Raw genomic sequence first — 15,486 nt, 5'->3', positions numbered from 1 at the left:
AAGACAATGTAAAATATCGAAAGGAACATGAATTTATCAATTTAAAATGTTGAAAAACTATTTTTATGCTTTTTATAAAATTTCCTTAATTTTAAATCTAAATATCGATATTTCTATTAAAAAAATATCGAAATATTGACATCGATACTTTCAACAATGATAAATATCGAAATGAATATGAAATCATAAAAATAAAATATCGAAATACCTTATTTTAGGTTTTGATAAAATGTTATATTTTCTTTCATAAAGAATATTTTATACCGATATTAATAAAAAATTGAAATACTATCGAAAGGAACATGAATTTTTCAATTTAAAATGTTGAAAATCTATTTTTCTGCTTTTTATAAAATTTCCTTAATTTTAAATCCAAATATCGATATTTCTATTTAAATAATATCGAAATATTGACATCGATATTTCCAACAATGTTAAATATTGAAATGAATATGAAATCATAAAAATAAAATATCGAAATACCTTATTTTAGCTTTTAATAAAATGTTATATTTTCTTTCATAAAATATCGATATTTCTAATAAATGAAATATTGTTTCGAATATTTTATACCGATATTAATAACAATTGAAAAACTATTTTCAAGCTTTTTATAAGATTTTCTTAATCTTTTTAAGCCAAATATCGATATTTCGATGCGAAAATATCGGAATAGTTTTTCTAATCTTCTATATCGATATTAGTAACAATGTGGAATATCGAAAGGAATATGAATTTATCAAAATAAAATATCGAAATTTCTTATTTTAGCTTTTCATACATTTTATACTTTTCTTTCATAAAATATCGATATTTCTATAAGAATAAATATTGAAATATAGTTTCTAATCTTCAATATCGATATAACAGTGTAACAATGGAAGGGAACATGAATTTATCAATTTAAAATATCGAAAAACTATTTTTAAGCTTTTTATAAAATTTACTTAATCTTTTTAAACCAAATATCGATATTTCTATTTTTAAAAAATCGAAATATCGATATTAATATTATCAATAAGGTTAAATACCGTAAGGAGTATGAAATTTTCAAAATGAAATATTGAAATACTTTGTTGATAATCTTCCATATGGATATTATTAAATATGTCGAAATGGATATTAAATTATTGAATCCAAATATCGATATTTCACTTTAAATTTGTCTAGTACTTTTATACAAAATATCGATATTTCAATAAAATAATATTAGAATACTGTTTTAATTATCGATATAGATATTAATAACATCATCAAAGATCGAATGGATTTTATATTATTGTAACAATATATCGATCTTTTGATAAAATAATATCGGAATATTGTTGCTGACGTTAGAAATAAAAATTAACGAAATGAATATGACATTATCAATATTAAATATCAAAATACTATAATTAACATTTTCTTTAGCAAATATTGATATTTGGATTAAATAATATCGGAATATGAATATATGACCTTATACATTTTTAGACATTTCTTTTATAATATCTCTACTATTAAGGTGCGACCTTTTTTTTTTTTTTAGAAACCGATATTCCGATATTATCGAAGGAAAATATCGATATTCCGATATTATCGGTTACTGGATATCGATATCAAAATATCGGATATCGGAGACAAAATATCGATATTTCGATAATATCGATATCGATATCCCATCCCTACCTTCGGGTAGAGTTGAGCAAAACTAAAATGTGAAGAGTAACCTCCTATATTTATTCATATGATATTACTACTTTCTGAAATATTTGAATCTTTTCCTTGATGAAAAAATAAAGTTTACTTGTAGGCCATATTTGGGACCCCTAGTCTTAATATGGCATATTGATAAAGGATTAGGTAATCGCCAAAACTTCCTTCTAAACTTCATTATAAATTGATTTAATTTTCTTGTTTTATTTTGAAAGTAGTTAAATGACTCTAGCTGCCGGCAAAATTTGAGGCTAATTGATTAGATATTGAGTGAGCCACAGCTGTTCATACCTTAGGTAGGCCTATTTGAGCCATACTCCTGCTAAAACCTTTTATCCAAAATTAATGCTATATGTAATATAGTAATTCTTGCCTGTAACTGGCAGTAATTTCTGCTCTTTACGTTCCACTACTAGAATTATTATTTTTTTATATTCCAAGGTACATTGAAAGTTTGATTTTTTTCCGAAACGAAATCCAAGGCAATATTGACAAATTGGACACGGCATGGCTCAAGAAGAAAAAAGCTGATTTGGATTGGCAGTACACTCTGAAAGAGGAGATGATAAAGCACAGAATGCACCGGATGAAGACCGACGTTCTCGACATCCGCGCCAATGAACTAAAAATGCACGATGAGGGCCTTTATAGGCATCTTGAGGTACTGTATAGTCGACCCTTCTTCTTATCAACTTTATATTTCTATGTCACAGGTAAAAAAAAGGCGATATGGAAAATGTGATATGGAAGGTACAAATATTAGTTCAGTCAAATTAAACCCCTAACCATAACATTCAAGCAATAAAACGCTGATCTGTTTTATGTATTTAATAAAACCTGAACATTACTTGCGTAAATGTCCTACGAATTTGCGCATTGGGAGAGAAGGGAGAAAGACTAAACAGGGTAACACTTCGTTTTTGATTAGTTTTTGTTTGTAACTCGAAAAAAAATTGGTGTATGAAGTGCGCCTTCAATCTAAGACCAAGCGTTACTTCACTTCTGACTGGCTGGTTGAATATTGTTTGTGGACTGTACTGAAAGTAATTGAAATGAAAATAAGGCATAAGGTAACAGAAAGAGAATTTATTTATAATTTAGAGGTTGGTTGAATAAGAGGGAATATGAATGTTAAATACTAAATCTATTATAACTACAGGGTATGAAGGATGGCCGTAATAAAACATTTATGGTTGAGGTTAATGAATTTTGATTGGGGGGCTACGAAAACTGCAGATTGATGACGATGATGGATGGCGATGGTGCGAATCAGATATAGAAGCAAGATGACTTACTCATGGATTCTTGCTTCATTTTTCATGTCCTCCAGTCCCTCCATCTACCTTCTCCTTGGTTACTGGAAGGCTCTTTGAAAGTTCCTTTGTTCACTCATGGTTTTCTTTACTGAATAGGAGTAAAGAAAGAAAGACTGTCTCTGGCCAAAGCTCGCTAGCGAGTGAGTGAGTGCCATTTGTTATTTCGGCAACATGCGGCGCTGGCGTTATTAATTAGCCATATGATTATTATTAATTTCGAATCTTTCGTTTATACGGAACAATTGAGTTTGGTGTAATGAATGGGATCCTTTGACACGTTAAATTTTCTACAAAAGTGGACATATAAGAAAATTGTTTGCTGTAAAAAACAATAACCTCCATATATTGCAAACTATTGTTTAGAAAAAAAAATTTACTTGACCTCGTTTTTAGGAAATTTTATTTTTTTAATCTCATATAGAATTTATTTGAGTATGTAGGTGAAATTAGAATACATAATTGAAAGTATAAATAATATTTGAAAAAAATAATCTTGGTAAATTAAAAAAAAAATTGTAAATTATCAACGATTAGTGGCTAAGTATTGATAATTTAACAATCATATCATTACATAATTGTGAATTTGGTTCTAGCACAAGTAAATAGAAATGGAACCTAGTATTCCCAAAATTGACATTAGTACATCTTCGGCTTCTCAATCTCTCATTTGAGTTATAAAGTATATAGTTGATGTAGCGCTCAAGCAACGTTGAATAATCGTTTTCTCAATGACATTTTCATATTTATTGATTTAATATGAGTCGGAATGAACTATCATTTCCTTCACAGGCAATCAGGGAGAGACTAATGTACTTATCATCGATTGACGTTAACCTGGGGATCCAACCGCTCTTAGAAGAATTTCATGCAGCTGCTGATAAGTTCGCTAACCTTAATACAAAAGTCTCACCTAGAGGCTTTGCAAAAGTTATTGCCAGTATGGATCAGGTCTGACTATTTCATTACTATTATCTATGTATTAAAAACGCTGCAAAATTTAAACAATTATCAATTAATTAATATACTTATTTATTTAAAAAAAACTTTATAGCAAGTAAATAATGCAAGATTTTTTCAAATATATATAAATAATAGACCGTATTTTTCAAAATCCGGATTCACCGGACCGCACCCTCGACCATCTTCTTCGATTTTTTTTTAAGTTTAATTTTTTTGGTAATTTGATTATTTTACAAATGAAAACATTAAATGTTCAGGAGAATATATCTTTTACGAGCTATTTAATTTTTTTTTTTTTAAAAGTACTTTCCCAGGAAACCTCTTCAAAATACATTGACGATATTATCAAAAATACGATATAAAAGTCTAATACTGAAGATCTATCTCAAAAGGTTATTAAATTGTCTGTAAAGCTCGGAACATTAACGAAAATCGCACCACAATTTACAAACACATAAACATATTGATCGCTTTTTTCTTGACAATCTTATATATTTTAGTTTGTCTTGAATCTCAGTCAATAATACAACTTAAGGTGATGTTTCGGAACTTTATTGTATGCATAGTCCTGCCATATAATAAGAAAAAAGGTTTTTTGAACCAAGGATTTCTTAAAAATTAAAATTTCATTTATAGTTGTTCTTTTCCCGGTGTTGATTTATATCCTTCTTTTGAGATACTGTTTCAAAATAAACTAGCACAAACCTTGAGTTATTTATATCATAGAAATGAAGAATAGTCTGTAAGAGACAAGTGTGTGTATGTGTGACACACAAGCGTGTGTTTGTAGATAGTGGTGGGATTTTTGTTAATGATCCGAATTTTCAGGGAATTCGATAACCTTAGAAGATAAATCTTCAGTTTAAAGAATAAAAAAACGAACCTTAAAACATAAACCTCAAGCTTAGTACGTTTTTCAAAATCATCGTGCGTGCCGAAATTTCTTCTTGTACTGGCTGGGCCTCGTTCATTAGCTGAACTTTGGTCTCTGGCTGAGGCGCTGGTGTTCCGCGGTCGCTGTCTGGACTACGTTACCCAAACTGTCAAGTTTAATAAGGCAACCAGATGAACTTGGCCAGCACAACATTTTTAATAAAGTGTTTTTCTCTCTCCTACTACTAGAGTTTTTTCAAAACAATTCCATTTATGCGATTGACTGAAATAAAAGGGGTTGCTAGCCCAATTTGAATCCTAGTTTTCAGTATATTTTTTTCTTTGTATTTGTTCTAGATTATCATGAAGTGAAAGGATTTCATTCGAAAGCTGATGAATTCAAGTGATCTCGGAATCCTTTCACCTCATTATAATTTAGTATGAAAAATGTATTCATTTGGTGTGGGATGTAACGCCTCTAATATTAGCAGAATATTAAATTATTGTATTTTTACAGGCAAAACGAAAATTCGTTGAACTATGTTTGAGATGTGATCATGACAGCATGAGAGCATTCGAACATATCGACAGATATTTTGAATGGATGGAACACATCAATATCCAACTCCTCTGTGACCTCAAGTAAATAAACGAAATGAATGGTTCTTATTTGATATATGTTAAAAGAAATATCTCACACCTGATGTAAAAGAGTTTGGTCATGTTTAAATTTAATGATGAGAAAGGATTTTGATTTCATTTTTTAATCATACACATCCAAACCCGAAATAATTTTAAGTATATATTGAATTTAAAAGAAATGATAACTTAAATAAACCAAAAATGTTTACAAAAAACATCGTATGGATAAAGAGCGTTGGTTTTGGCAAGTCCAAATTGTATACCCTTGTAGCGAGAGGGAGCAAGCGGTTTAGTCACTCACCAGAGCGTTGCACCTCGAGCCTCACCAAAGCTCTCAAATTTACATATTACTTTATTTTGTAAAAGCATATTGTCATTTTTATATATTAATAATTTCTGTACGTTACACTTAACAATATCTATACAATGATTAATAAACGATACCAAAACAATGCACGAACCTATCTCAAGCAGACATGTACCGACCGCTTCTCGGTCACAGCCGTATGGACTAGGCCCATAAATAAGGGACTCTAAATCCCCAATTAGAAAGAGAATGAAACGCTGTCTGTTGTCTAAGAATTCTGGTGGCTTCAGACGTTGATTGATATACCGGCTCCTCGAGAAAACAACATAAAGGTCAGTTAAAACTAGTTTCAGTTAGAAGTGACAATTTGCCTCCTGCAACGCAGTGGTATAAGTGACGTTTTGTGCCATGGCTGCGGCCGTTAAAGCCCAGTCACCGTTAGTGATTAATAACAGATCGGTTAAACAGGCAGGTAAACCTAAAATAGCAACGGAAACTAAACCACCAGCGGTAAAACAGTTACAGTGATAAAACCGAAAAATTCTAAAACAAACAATGTAAACAGTGTAAATAATTTAGCAAATATTAAACTCAGTAACCACTTTTGGGTCCTATCAGACCTACCAACTGAGGACCAATCAACAAGTGAACCCACTTGGTCCCAACCGGGGCCAATTCCACCTGTTGTACTAGCTCCCGACCACACATTAAAGGAAACTCGTACCTTTTTAGATAAATTAAAAATAAGTGACTACTTGTTGAAGTCCACAATAGGAGGTGTTCACATATACATCCATACACTCGATGATAGACAACGTGTAGTAACGGGCCTAAAAACCCTTGATATTAAACATCATACCTATGCACAAAGATCAGGGAAACGCACCGTTGAAGCGCGATATGTCATTAAAAATCTAGACGTCGAAATGCCCATACAAGAAGCATTCAGGCCATTGGGTGTCAGGGACGTCCGAAGACTTCTGCGCACAGATGCAGAGGGCAAAAAGACCCCCTCTCTCCTATTGTTATGACAGTACCGTGCACGGGAACCATTGAAGATGTGAAGAAAGTTCGCCACGTCAACAAATGTGTATTCACAGTTGTTAAATACATTCCTAAAAAAGAGGTTGGCCCACCGCAGTGCTTCAGATGCCAGCGATACGGCCACACAAAGAACTACTGCGGCTATGAGCTGCGATGCTTACGTTGTGGAAAAGACCACCACATCAGCGTTTGTCCTCGGACCAGTCCACCTAAATGTCCCAACTGTTCTCAAGACCACGTGGCTTCGTTCAGACAATGAAACTAGAGTAACCTTGCTGAAAGAGGCTGAAGACCTGAAAAATAAGTTAGCTGAACAGAAGAAGACTCCCTTAGGCGACAACAGGCTTACCACAACTCAAAGGAGGGCCACCAAGATAGTGAGGGGGGATGCACCCTACTCAGACATACTGCGCCCCACTACCACACCACAAACCGACGGAGGCTCAATTCCGGAACAGGTGGAGGAAACCGAACCACTCCACCAATTACTGGTCTGTGACCAGTCACAGTTGGTGATGCAAATGATGGCGCAATTGAATGCCATGTTCTCCAACCTCTTCTCAAAGATCATGAGCGATATGCAAGTGTTCATGACGAATATACTTCAAGAAATGAGAGGGCAGGAATCTCAAAAATGAACGCATATAGCATCCTCAACTTCAACTGTGCTGGCCTAGGCACAAAAATTAATGAGATTGAAGCCCTATTGCCTCTCACAAATCCAACCGTGGTCGTACTCACCGACACGAGGCTGCAAAGACGACCCCCTCACATCAGAGGATATGCAGCAGCTACGGATGACGTACTTGACCCTCACGGCGGAGTTCTCATAGCCGTTCGCTATGGAACGACGTAGAAGAAGATGCCGCCACTTATGAACATCCAGGACGTCCGGATAAGTCATCTCACGATTCAAGTGCGGATGCACCAACCCACCCACATCACGGGGATTTACCGGCGTCCTAGAAGGTCGGTGAGAGAGCTACGGCAAATCATTGACACCTGTTGGGCCAAAACCAACCATTGGATAGTGGGAGATTTTAACGCTAGACACACCCTGTGGCATAACTCCAATGCGAACCTAGCGGGAAGACAATTGGTCAAAACCGCCTTCACGGTAATCCATCCAGGTGCTCATACTTTCCGCCATCTTGGGACCGGATCGACATCAACAATAGACCTCCTTCTGACCAGACAGCCACATCGGGTCACGGGGTGCACTGTGACGGATTTCATCACATCTGATCACCGGCCGGATATGTACGAGATCCAAGGTAGAAGCCCTGAACCGACGACGGAGAGATTTAATTACCGGGAAGCCGACTTGGTTAGGTTCAAGAGAGAGATATGACTTTACATACCACCGAAGATGTTGACACATACATCAACCACTTCACACAAGCAGTCGTAGAGTCAGCGAAGCTAGCCATCCCTATGTTTTGCCCGAAGCCACCTCACCTACAGAAGCCTCCACCCCACATCATGGCCCTTATAGAGAGTATGGGGACACTAAAAAATCGCTATTACCGATCCAAAAACCCGAACATCAAGGTAGCCCTTAATGCGATCACCACTCAAATAAGAAACCTAATGTGTCAATGGAAAACGGCAAATTGGTATGATCGCTTAAGAGCCACGCACGGCAACTACCGCAAGTTCTGGAAGCTAACTAAATCGGCCACGAAAAAGTCACCAGCGGTCCGCCTACACGATCGAGTTCGCCTTCTCACTCATGCCGAACAAGCAATGGTACTGGCAGAATACTATCGGTATGATATAGAACAACGAACGGGAGACCCAATGTCAGCACAAAGGCATTCGACTCCGTGTCTCACGGGATTCTATGTCGTAAGCTCGTGGATCTAGAGTGCCCGGAACAGCTCTACAGTGTGATCGCCTCATTTTTAAACAACAGGACCGTCGCTGTGCGGGTTCGTGAAGAACACTCAACATCTATCCCACTGACTTGGGGAGTGCCTCAAGGAGCAGTCCTTTCGCCAGTCTTGTTTTCAATTTATACTGCTGATGTGGTTGGCAAGAACTACAAGAAGGCAACGGTCGCCGCTTACGCTGACGATATTGCCATCTACAGTAGCAGTATGAACGCCGAGACAGCTCTACATCAGGCTGAAGCAGTATGCTCTGAGATTGTTCAAAAGCTTGAACATCTCAGTCAATGCAGCCAAAAGGGATTGTGTTGTGTTCGCGCAAACAGCTCACAAGAGATCACGACTGCCGAAGACTCTCCACGTGAATAATACGGTGAGCTCACCTTCCAACTCTATCGTTTATTTGGGCGTAAAGCTAGACCGTCATCTTAAGCTTTCTGCCCATTTATATCAGGAGGCGAGAGCATTATGACGAAAGTCATATCGTCTCAACCACCTCCTCACTTCTCCAGCTCTCTCATTGAGATTGAAGCTGCAGATATACAAAAGTAGTCTGAGACCAGCACTACTATATGGGGCACCATTGTTTACCCACATATCAGATGGAACCCAGCACCTTCAGAACTCGATGTTGAGGAAAATCGTACGCACAACATCGTGGAGAAGGAAGAGGCCACCGGAGCTGCATCAATTGTTCGAGCTGCCCACTGTGCTGGAGTTCATCAAGCGACGACACATCAAATTTTTCGATTCACTTCAGTACTGTACGAAACGGTTATTCAACGCGTTAACACCTGCCCCCCCTCTGGTGCGTTGGCAACACACTACGTAAGGTCACGTAGTATTAGGATTAAGTTTTTATTAGATTTAAGTTTGTTAAATTCAGAAATAATGTGTGCCCCAACACATTATACACTTTTATAAATACTGACAACAAAAATAATATACTCCAAAAGACTCCTTATAATGTAGATGTTCTACAGTAAAAGGAGAAAGTTGTTTATAAATACGCCATTAAAATTTGTAGGAGTTAAAAAAAAAAAACCAATTAGATCTTTGATCCACGTCCTTACCTAGGTTACCTAGGCTGGAGAACCATCCAAGATTAGACTAGCCCCGACAAGTGGTGACCCCGACGTAATCCAAGCTGTCGAAAAGAAGCCCGCCCGACGTGATCCATCCGTCGCAGAGAAGCCTGACGTGATAAAGACCGTCGCAGCGAAGCCCGACGTGATCCAGGCCGTCGTAGACAAAGCCTGACGTGATCCAATCTGTCCGAGAGAAGCCCGACATGATCTCAAGTCGTCACAAATAGGCCTGATGTGATAAGTTCGTCATAATAAGGCCCGACACAGGAAGGACCTAGATAGACACGAAGATTTGCTTAAGATAAAACAGCAAACATATAATAAAGGTACGAGGCATGTTGTTTAATAACAAATACCAGGAAGGAAAAAACAATATTATAAAACCTACGACTATTTTCCCCTTTCCCTCTAAACTATTGCGCACCTTTTACTACCACGGGCGCCACACTTAGTAACACAAAACTTTTACCAGAAACTTTTAACACAAAACATTAACCCTTAAGGGGCAAAGAATGGCTGAAATTTTACTTGATTTTTCTTTCCATTTCTATACTTAAGTAGGTTTTTAAATAAAGAAAAAATATTGTATAACATTCTCTTACTACTCCAACAAGTTCAGAGAGGTTCCACAATGAGGTGGTGATTTTGCCCACTGTGCATGGTTGAGCAAGTTGTCTATTGGCAGCGATACAAATCGGTTTTCGAATAGGATTTTGAATGGTAGGCGAGGTTAGTTTATTTTTAAAAAAAAAATTGGCTGAGTGTTAGTTGGAAGGTTCTAAGAGCTAAATTTCATTCTAAAAGTTCCTCAAATAGCAACTCGACTTACTGGGGTGAGGAATGGGAGTTCGGCGGATTGAAAACCATTGCTTTAGACAGACTCTATTCGGTTTTCCTCAAACATATTAATATTAACATGCACATGTTTACATGTAATTTAATAAACAGTTAAAAATTATTTCTTTTGTTCTTTAGGATGTTCAGTGAAGGTGGCAACTTCAGTTCGGATGAAGTGGCCGGCTTCCATTTCGTTATCCAGAGAGTAGATAAAGAGATGTCGAGTGAGAAGAAAATCATAGATACCAGGTTCACTAAAGGCTTGTTTCTGTCCGATATGGAAATAGGATTCAAAATAGACAGGTTTATTAGTTAGTGAGTGAACAATCAGAATCATTTTTGCAGCCAGTTGTTCACGTAATTCTGTCTTACCAAATTCTTCTCGCAGCATGAAGAAGACCCAAAGTGATCTCCTCAACAAAAGAAAAATGCGATTGGTATTGGACCGAGCCAAGAGAGCTATCAAGAGAGAAATATATAACGGGAGGGTTTTGCTGAAGAACGTTGAATCGATCCTGTCCTCCGAAGCTCAGAATACAACTATCCTCCCTGACCTATTGGAAGCCGCAATTAGGGCTTGTGCATTTCTTGAGATTCCATCAGACCTCACTGATCTGACAGGTAATATGCTTATTTTTCAACTAAAAGAATACTCATGAGCTTCCTTAATCTTTGAGAAGGTAGTAGTTAACCACTTGATAATTCCAATTTTTATTGATTTTTAGATTAAGTGCATTATTTTCCGAACAACGTTAAAAATTAAATTATGTTCAAAAAAGTTCAATAACATGAACTAGCTAATAACACAAATAAAAAAAAAATAACCGTTTCGGGTGTTCGATTTTGATAAGACCTAGGAATTATTCTCATTAACCTCTCATCAACTTCTTTAAATCCAAACACCAATCCTTCCACCAACAGTTTGAAAAATTCACTTAGCTGTCAACTTAGCACTGACTTCCCTACTAATCGAGTCGTAGTAATTCGTCCATTAGGCCTCTCAAGAACGTTTGGCGTATTTAACAAATCAAATGGGCATATTTTTTTTACTTTTCGCATTATTGTTATTATTATTTAAATTCGCAAATTATAACTGTAAAATATCACCTGTTGGCTCATTCGTCTTCAGTCCGAATATTCCATGAAATGATAATTCTTTCACATGCCTGAAGGGGATGTATTACCTTTTGCATTATTGGTCGCGTTTTGGGTCCGTAAAATTAGAATGAAGTTACAGGTTTCTGGACGATAACGTGGTGAGGAATTAAATATTTTTCGCCTTTGTTTAATTTCATTCCTTTTAGACAACTAGATGTCCATAGGATTTTAACTTCTTAACGCATTCGAACTTTCAAATGTATTTTTTGGTATAGCTTTTTTAAATGTTTCACTCATTTGATTTTGGGACCTATATTGCGATATTTCTGTTTTATTATAATAAGCATGTTAATCTTTAATTCATTTATTTCTCAATTCATTTATATCGTCTCACTCTTGATTAATTATCATTATCATAGCTTTATATATGTTGAAATTGACTTTTCTTAAATTACTACTTACGTTCGCTAAGTGTTTTCCTTTCAACACGTTGAAAAAATGAAAAGTAAAAATCATAGATTTAAGGACTGTTTAAAATATTTTACAAGTAGAATAATGAAGTGAGTTAAAAAATAAATAAATGAAAATAAGATTCAGAACCATCAACCCTTCTAAGGTATTAGAAGATTAATTAAATTTAAAAAAAAAAATATTATTCCACTGTTGCTCATCACGTTCAAAAGTAAAAATAAATTCCTAAAATTATAAAAATGGTTTATCAACAAATCCATTCTGATTGTCAAGCATCTTTCCTACCCCCCCCCCCCAAAAAAAAATATAAACTGTTAGCTGACTAGATTTTGTCGTTTCATCTCTACTTATTGGTTATTAAGTGGATAAGTCAAACCAAAATGAATATAAATATAAGAAGATGGTCAGGATTTCGGTTAAAAAAAGAACAAATAATTTAAAACTATTTTAATGTCCGACGTTTCACTCCACTTTGCAGGGCTTCATCAGGGCTGTTCAAAGCGAAAGGTTGAACCAAGCCTTCAACCTTTCGAATATAATTTATATTTTCCCTTTAAATGAATATTTGATATGAAAGAAGAACGATACTAAGGATTTTCAATTTGGATAATTTTATCTAAATATTTAATATATAAATATTTTATATTAACTTATGGAGAGTTTATGTTAAGATTTATTACAATGTTGAAAATTCTGTAATTCTGTTTATCTTAAATTTAAAACAAAAAAATTCAGATAAAGCTTGCTTGAGAAAATGTCTGGATTCTCAATTTCATGGTTTTTGTTTTACCTCGAAAATTCAAATATTCAGATCTAAGCCCTTTTCTGAATTTCCTATTCAATAAATATTCTTATTGATAGTTCGTTTATACTGGGAAGCACAGGATTATTTTTATAGCCACTCAAGAACAATTTCAAGATCTATAAGGAATGAGGAGCCTTGAGTCATTTTTCGGTTTCATTAGATTCTGTAATTTCAAGTATTCAATTACTAAATATTGAGAAACATTAGTTGTATTTTACTGTTAAAGATAAAGTGTAAGCAGATTGATAATACATTAATAGATTTGTTTTTCTCTAAATTTGTAGTGTATATATTTTCTGTTCCTGATCATAGATCTATCATCTATCATTTAAACACCAGTCAAAATGTGAGGAAATATTCAATAAAGAATAATAATAATAAAGTTTAATCTATAATGAAATATACTTACAGGTATCGTGTCGTCATTTCTGATAAACGTATTTTTGATCATGAAATTGAACATTAACAATCATTAAATTAATAAACATATTTGTTTTTATAGTTTCTGGCTTTCGAATCGTGAATTTTTGTTGTCACCTTTGTCAATTAGAAGTGCTATAAACTTATAGTGTTATTAAATCCCACGTTTATTAAGTTATAGGACATAAATGCATTTAGTTGTTGTTGGATGGGGCTTTTGGGCGTAAAACCTTAAGGTCATCAACGCCCACGCTTCTCACTTTATAATTCTATTTCAAGATTTGAAATAATTTAATTGCTAAATAAGTTTGAATAATTAATTATTTTAGATTTTTACATATTATTTTTTAATACATATGACAAACTTTTGGGTTTAGATCTTATTCAAAAGATTATTCCTTTTTAAGAAAATTAAAACCATTTCTGTTTTTTTGGTCATCATTCAGGGCATCTGAAACACTCGGTCCCACTCCCAATCTACGTAAGTTCATGCAATAGAAATGACATTCCTCAAATATATGAATGACTGTAAGTACACTGTTGCAGTATTGACATTTTGGCGGTGGTTGCTTATTGATCAGGTATGCATGAGTTAAATTCGTATGACCTATTCTCAATCTGTATGTACACTGCATAATTTATGTAGTTTTATTTTATGGGTTGAGTTATGTGTGATGAAAGAGGATGCTGTAGATTCGTTAGATTTTGATCCGTCGGTATATATAAAAAAAGGATCTGGAATATTTTGACAGAGATGTGAGAACCTAGTTCTATATTCAGTATGTGATGTACTACCTTTGGGCAATAGGGATAATTGTAGCATTGTATTTGGTAGTCTGTGTATCCACTGAGGTTTGAGGACTTCCGGGATGGAAAGAGGTATTTCTTTAAAGAATTCAATAGCAGTATGTGCTCTTTCTGCCAACGGGAGTGTTGAATTTATTTTGTTTCTAAAAAAATTTGAATATTTTGGTTTGAAGATGCATTTATGTGTAGGATGATCCTTTTGAGGGTATAATTTTGAAATGTAGTTTATCGCCAGTTTTTTCCTTCTGATTAATAGAGGAGGTCGTCCAGCTTCAGAACACAGACTAAGAATGGGGCTTGTTCGAAATGTGCCAGTTGCTATACGTATCCCTGTATGATGAACCACATCCAGTCTGGCGAGAATCCGATGTCGGGCAGAGCCGTAAATAAAACATCCATAGTCCAGTTTTGAGCATACTAGGGTCCGGTATAATTTTATCAGTGTGTGTCTGTCAGACCCCCAGGAGGTGCCGCTAGGCAAGCTTAATATATTTAGTTTTTTTATTGTATTGGATTTTAGTGTCGAAATGTGCGCTTCCCAATTTAGCTTCCGATCAAATATCAACCCCAGAAATCTGTGGTTTTCTGTGTAGGGTATCAAAGATTCACCTAAATAGAGTTCAGGAGATGGTGGGGTTACTCTTTTTCGGGTGAAATGGAGGCATTTGGTTTTCTCAGGTGAGAACTCAAGACCGATTGAAAGTGACCAGTTATTGATTCTATTGATTGCTTCCTGTAATTTATGTTTGATAGTAGTTGTATATGCTGATCGATAAATAATGGCTAGATCGTCCGCAAATAGCAGCGGTTTAACGCCCCTTGGCAGGTTAAGTCCCAAATCGTTAATTGCTAGGCAGAATAGAGTTGGGCTGTGAACACAACCTTGCGGAACTCCGCTAATCAGTTCGCGTTCATCGGAAAATTCGCATCCTATTTGTACTCTGAAGCGGCGATGTGAAAGAAATTGTTTTATGTATTGGTACATTTGCCCTTTGATTCCGACAGCTGATAATTTTTTGAGGATTATATTATGTTTGATACTGTCAAATGCTTTTTTAAGATCGAAAAATATCGCGATTAAATGTTGAGCGTTAATAAATGAATATTGGGTCTCAGCCTCCAAAGTAACCAGATGGTCTAATGTGGATCGACCTTTGCGGAATCCAGATTGAAAAGATTGTAAGAAATTATTGCTCTCTATTATCCACATTAATCTTTTATTGACCATACG

At 35.2% G+C, this 15,486-nt stretch overlaps 1 protein-coding gene across 1 annotated transcript in view; it reads left to right on the top strand.

Annotated features, from left to right (window-relative positions):
• Positions 1-15,486, top strand: part of LOC106682698 (uncharacterized) — a 66,454-nt gene that overhangs the window by 22,487 nt on the left and 28,481 nt on the right. Inside the window, exons 10-14 of the mRNA XM_014423706.2 lie at positions 2,140-2,359; positions 3,804-3,962; positions 5,365-5,489; positions 10,793-10,969; positions 11,043-11,275. Coding sequence (XP_014279192.1) covers positions 2,140-2,359; positions 3,804-3,962; positions 5,365-5,489; positions 10,793-10,969; positions 11,043-11,275 — 914 coding nt within the window. The remainder of the gene's footprint in view (positions 1-2,139; positions 2,360-3,803; positions 3,963-5,364; positions 5,490-10,792; positions 10,970-11,042; positions 11,276-15,486) is intronic.

The sequence above is a fragment of the Halyomorpha halys genome, unplaced genomic scaffold (assembly GCF_000696795.3).
Source record: "Halyomorpha halys isolate HHAL.00 unplaced genomic scaffold, Hhal_1.1 Scaffold434.1, whole genome shotgun sequence".
Taxonomy (NCBI): domain Eukaryota; kingdom Metazoa; phylum Arthropoda; class Insecta; order Hemiptera; family Pentatomidae; genus Halyomorpha; species Halyomorpha halys.
The sequence above is the reverse complement of the archived record's forward strand: the minus strand, read 5'-3'. Positions and strand labels throughout refer to the sequence as shown.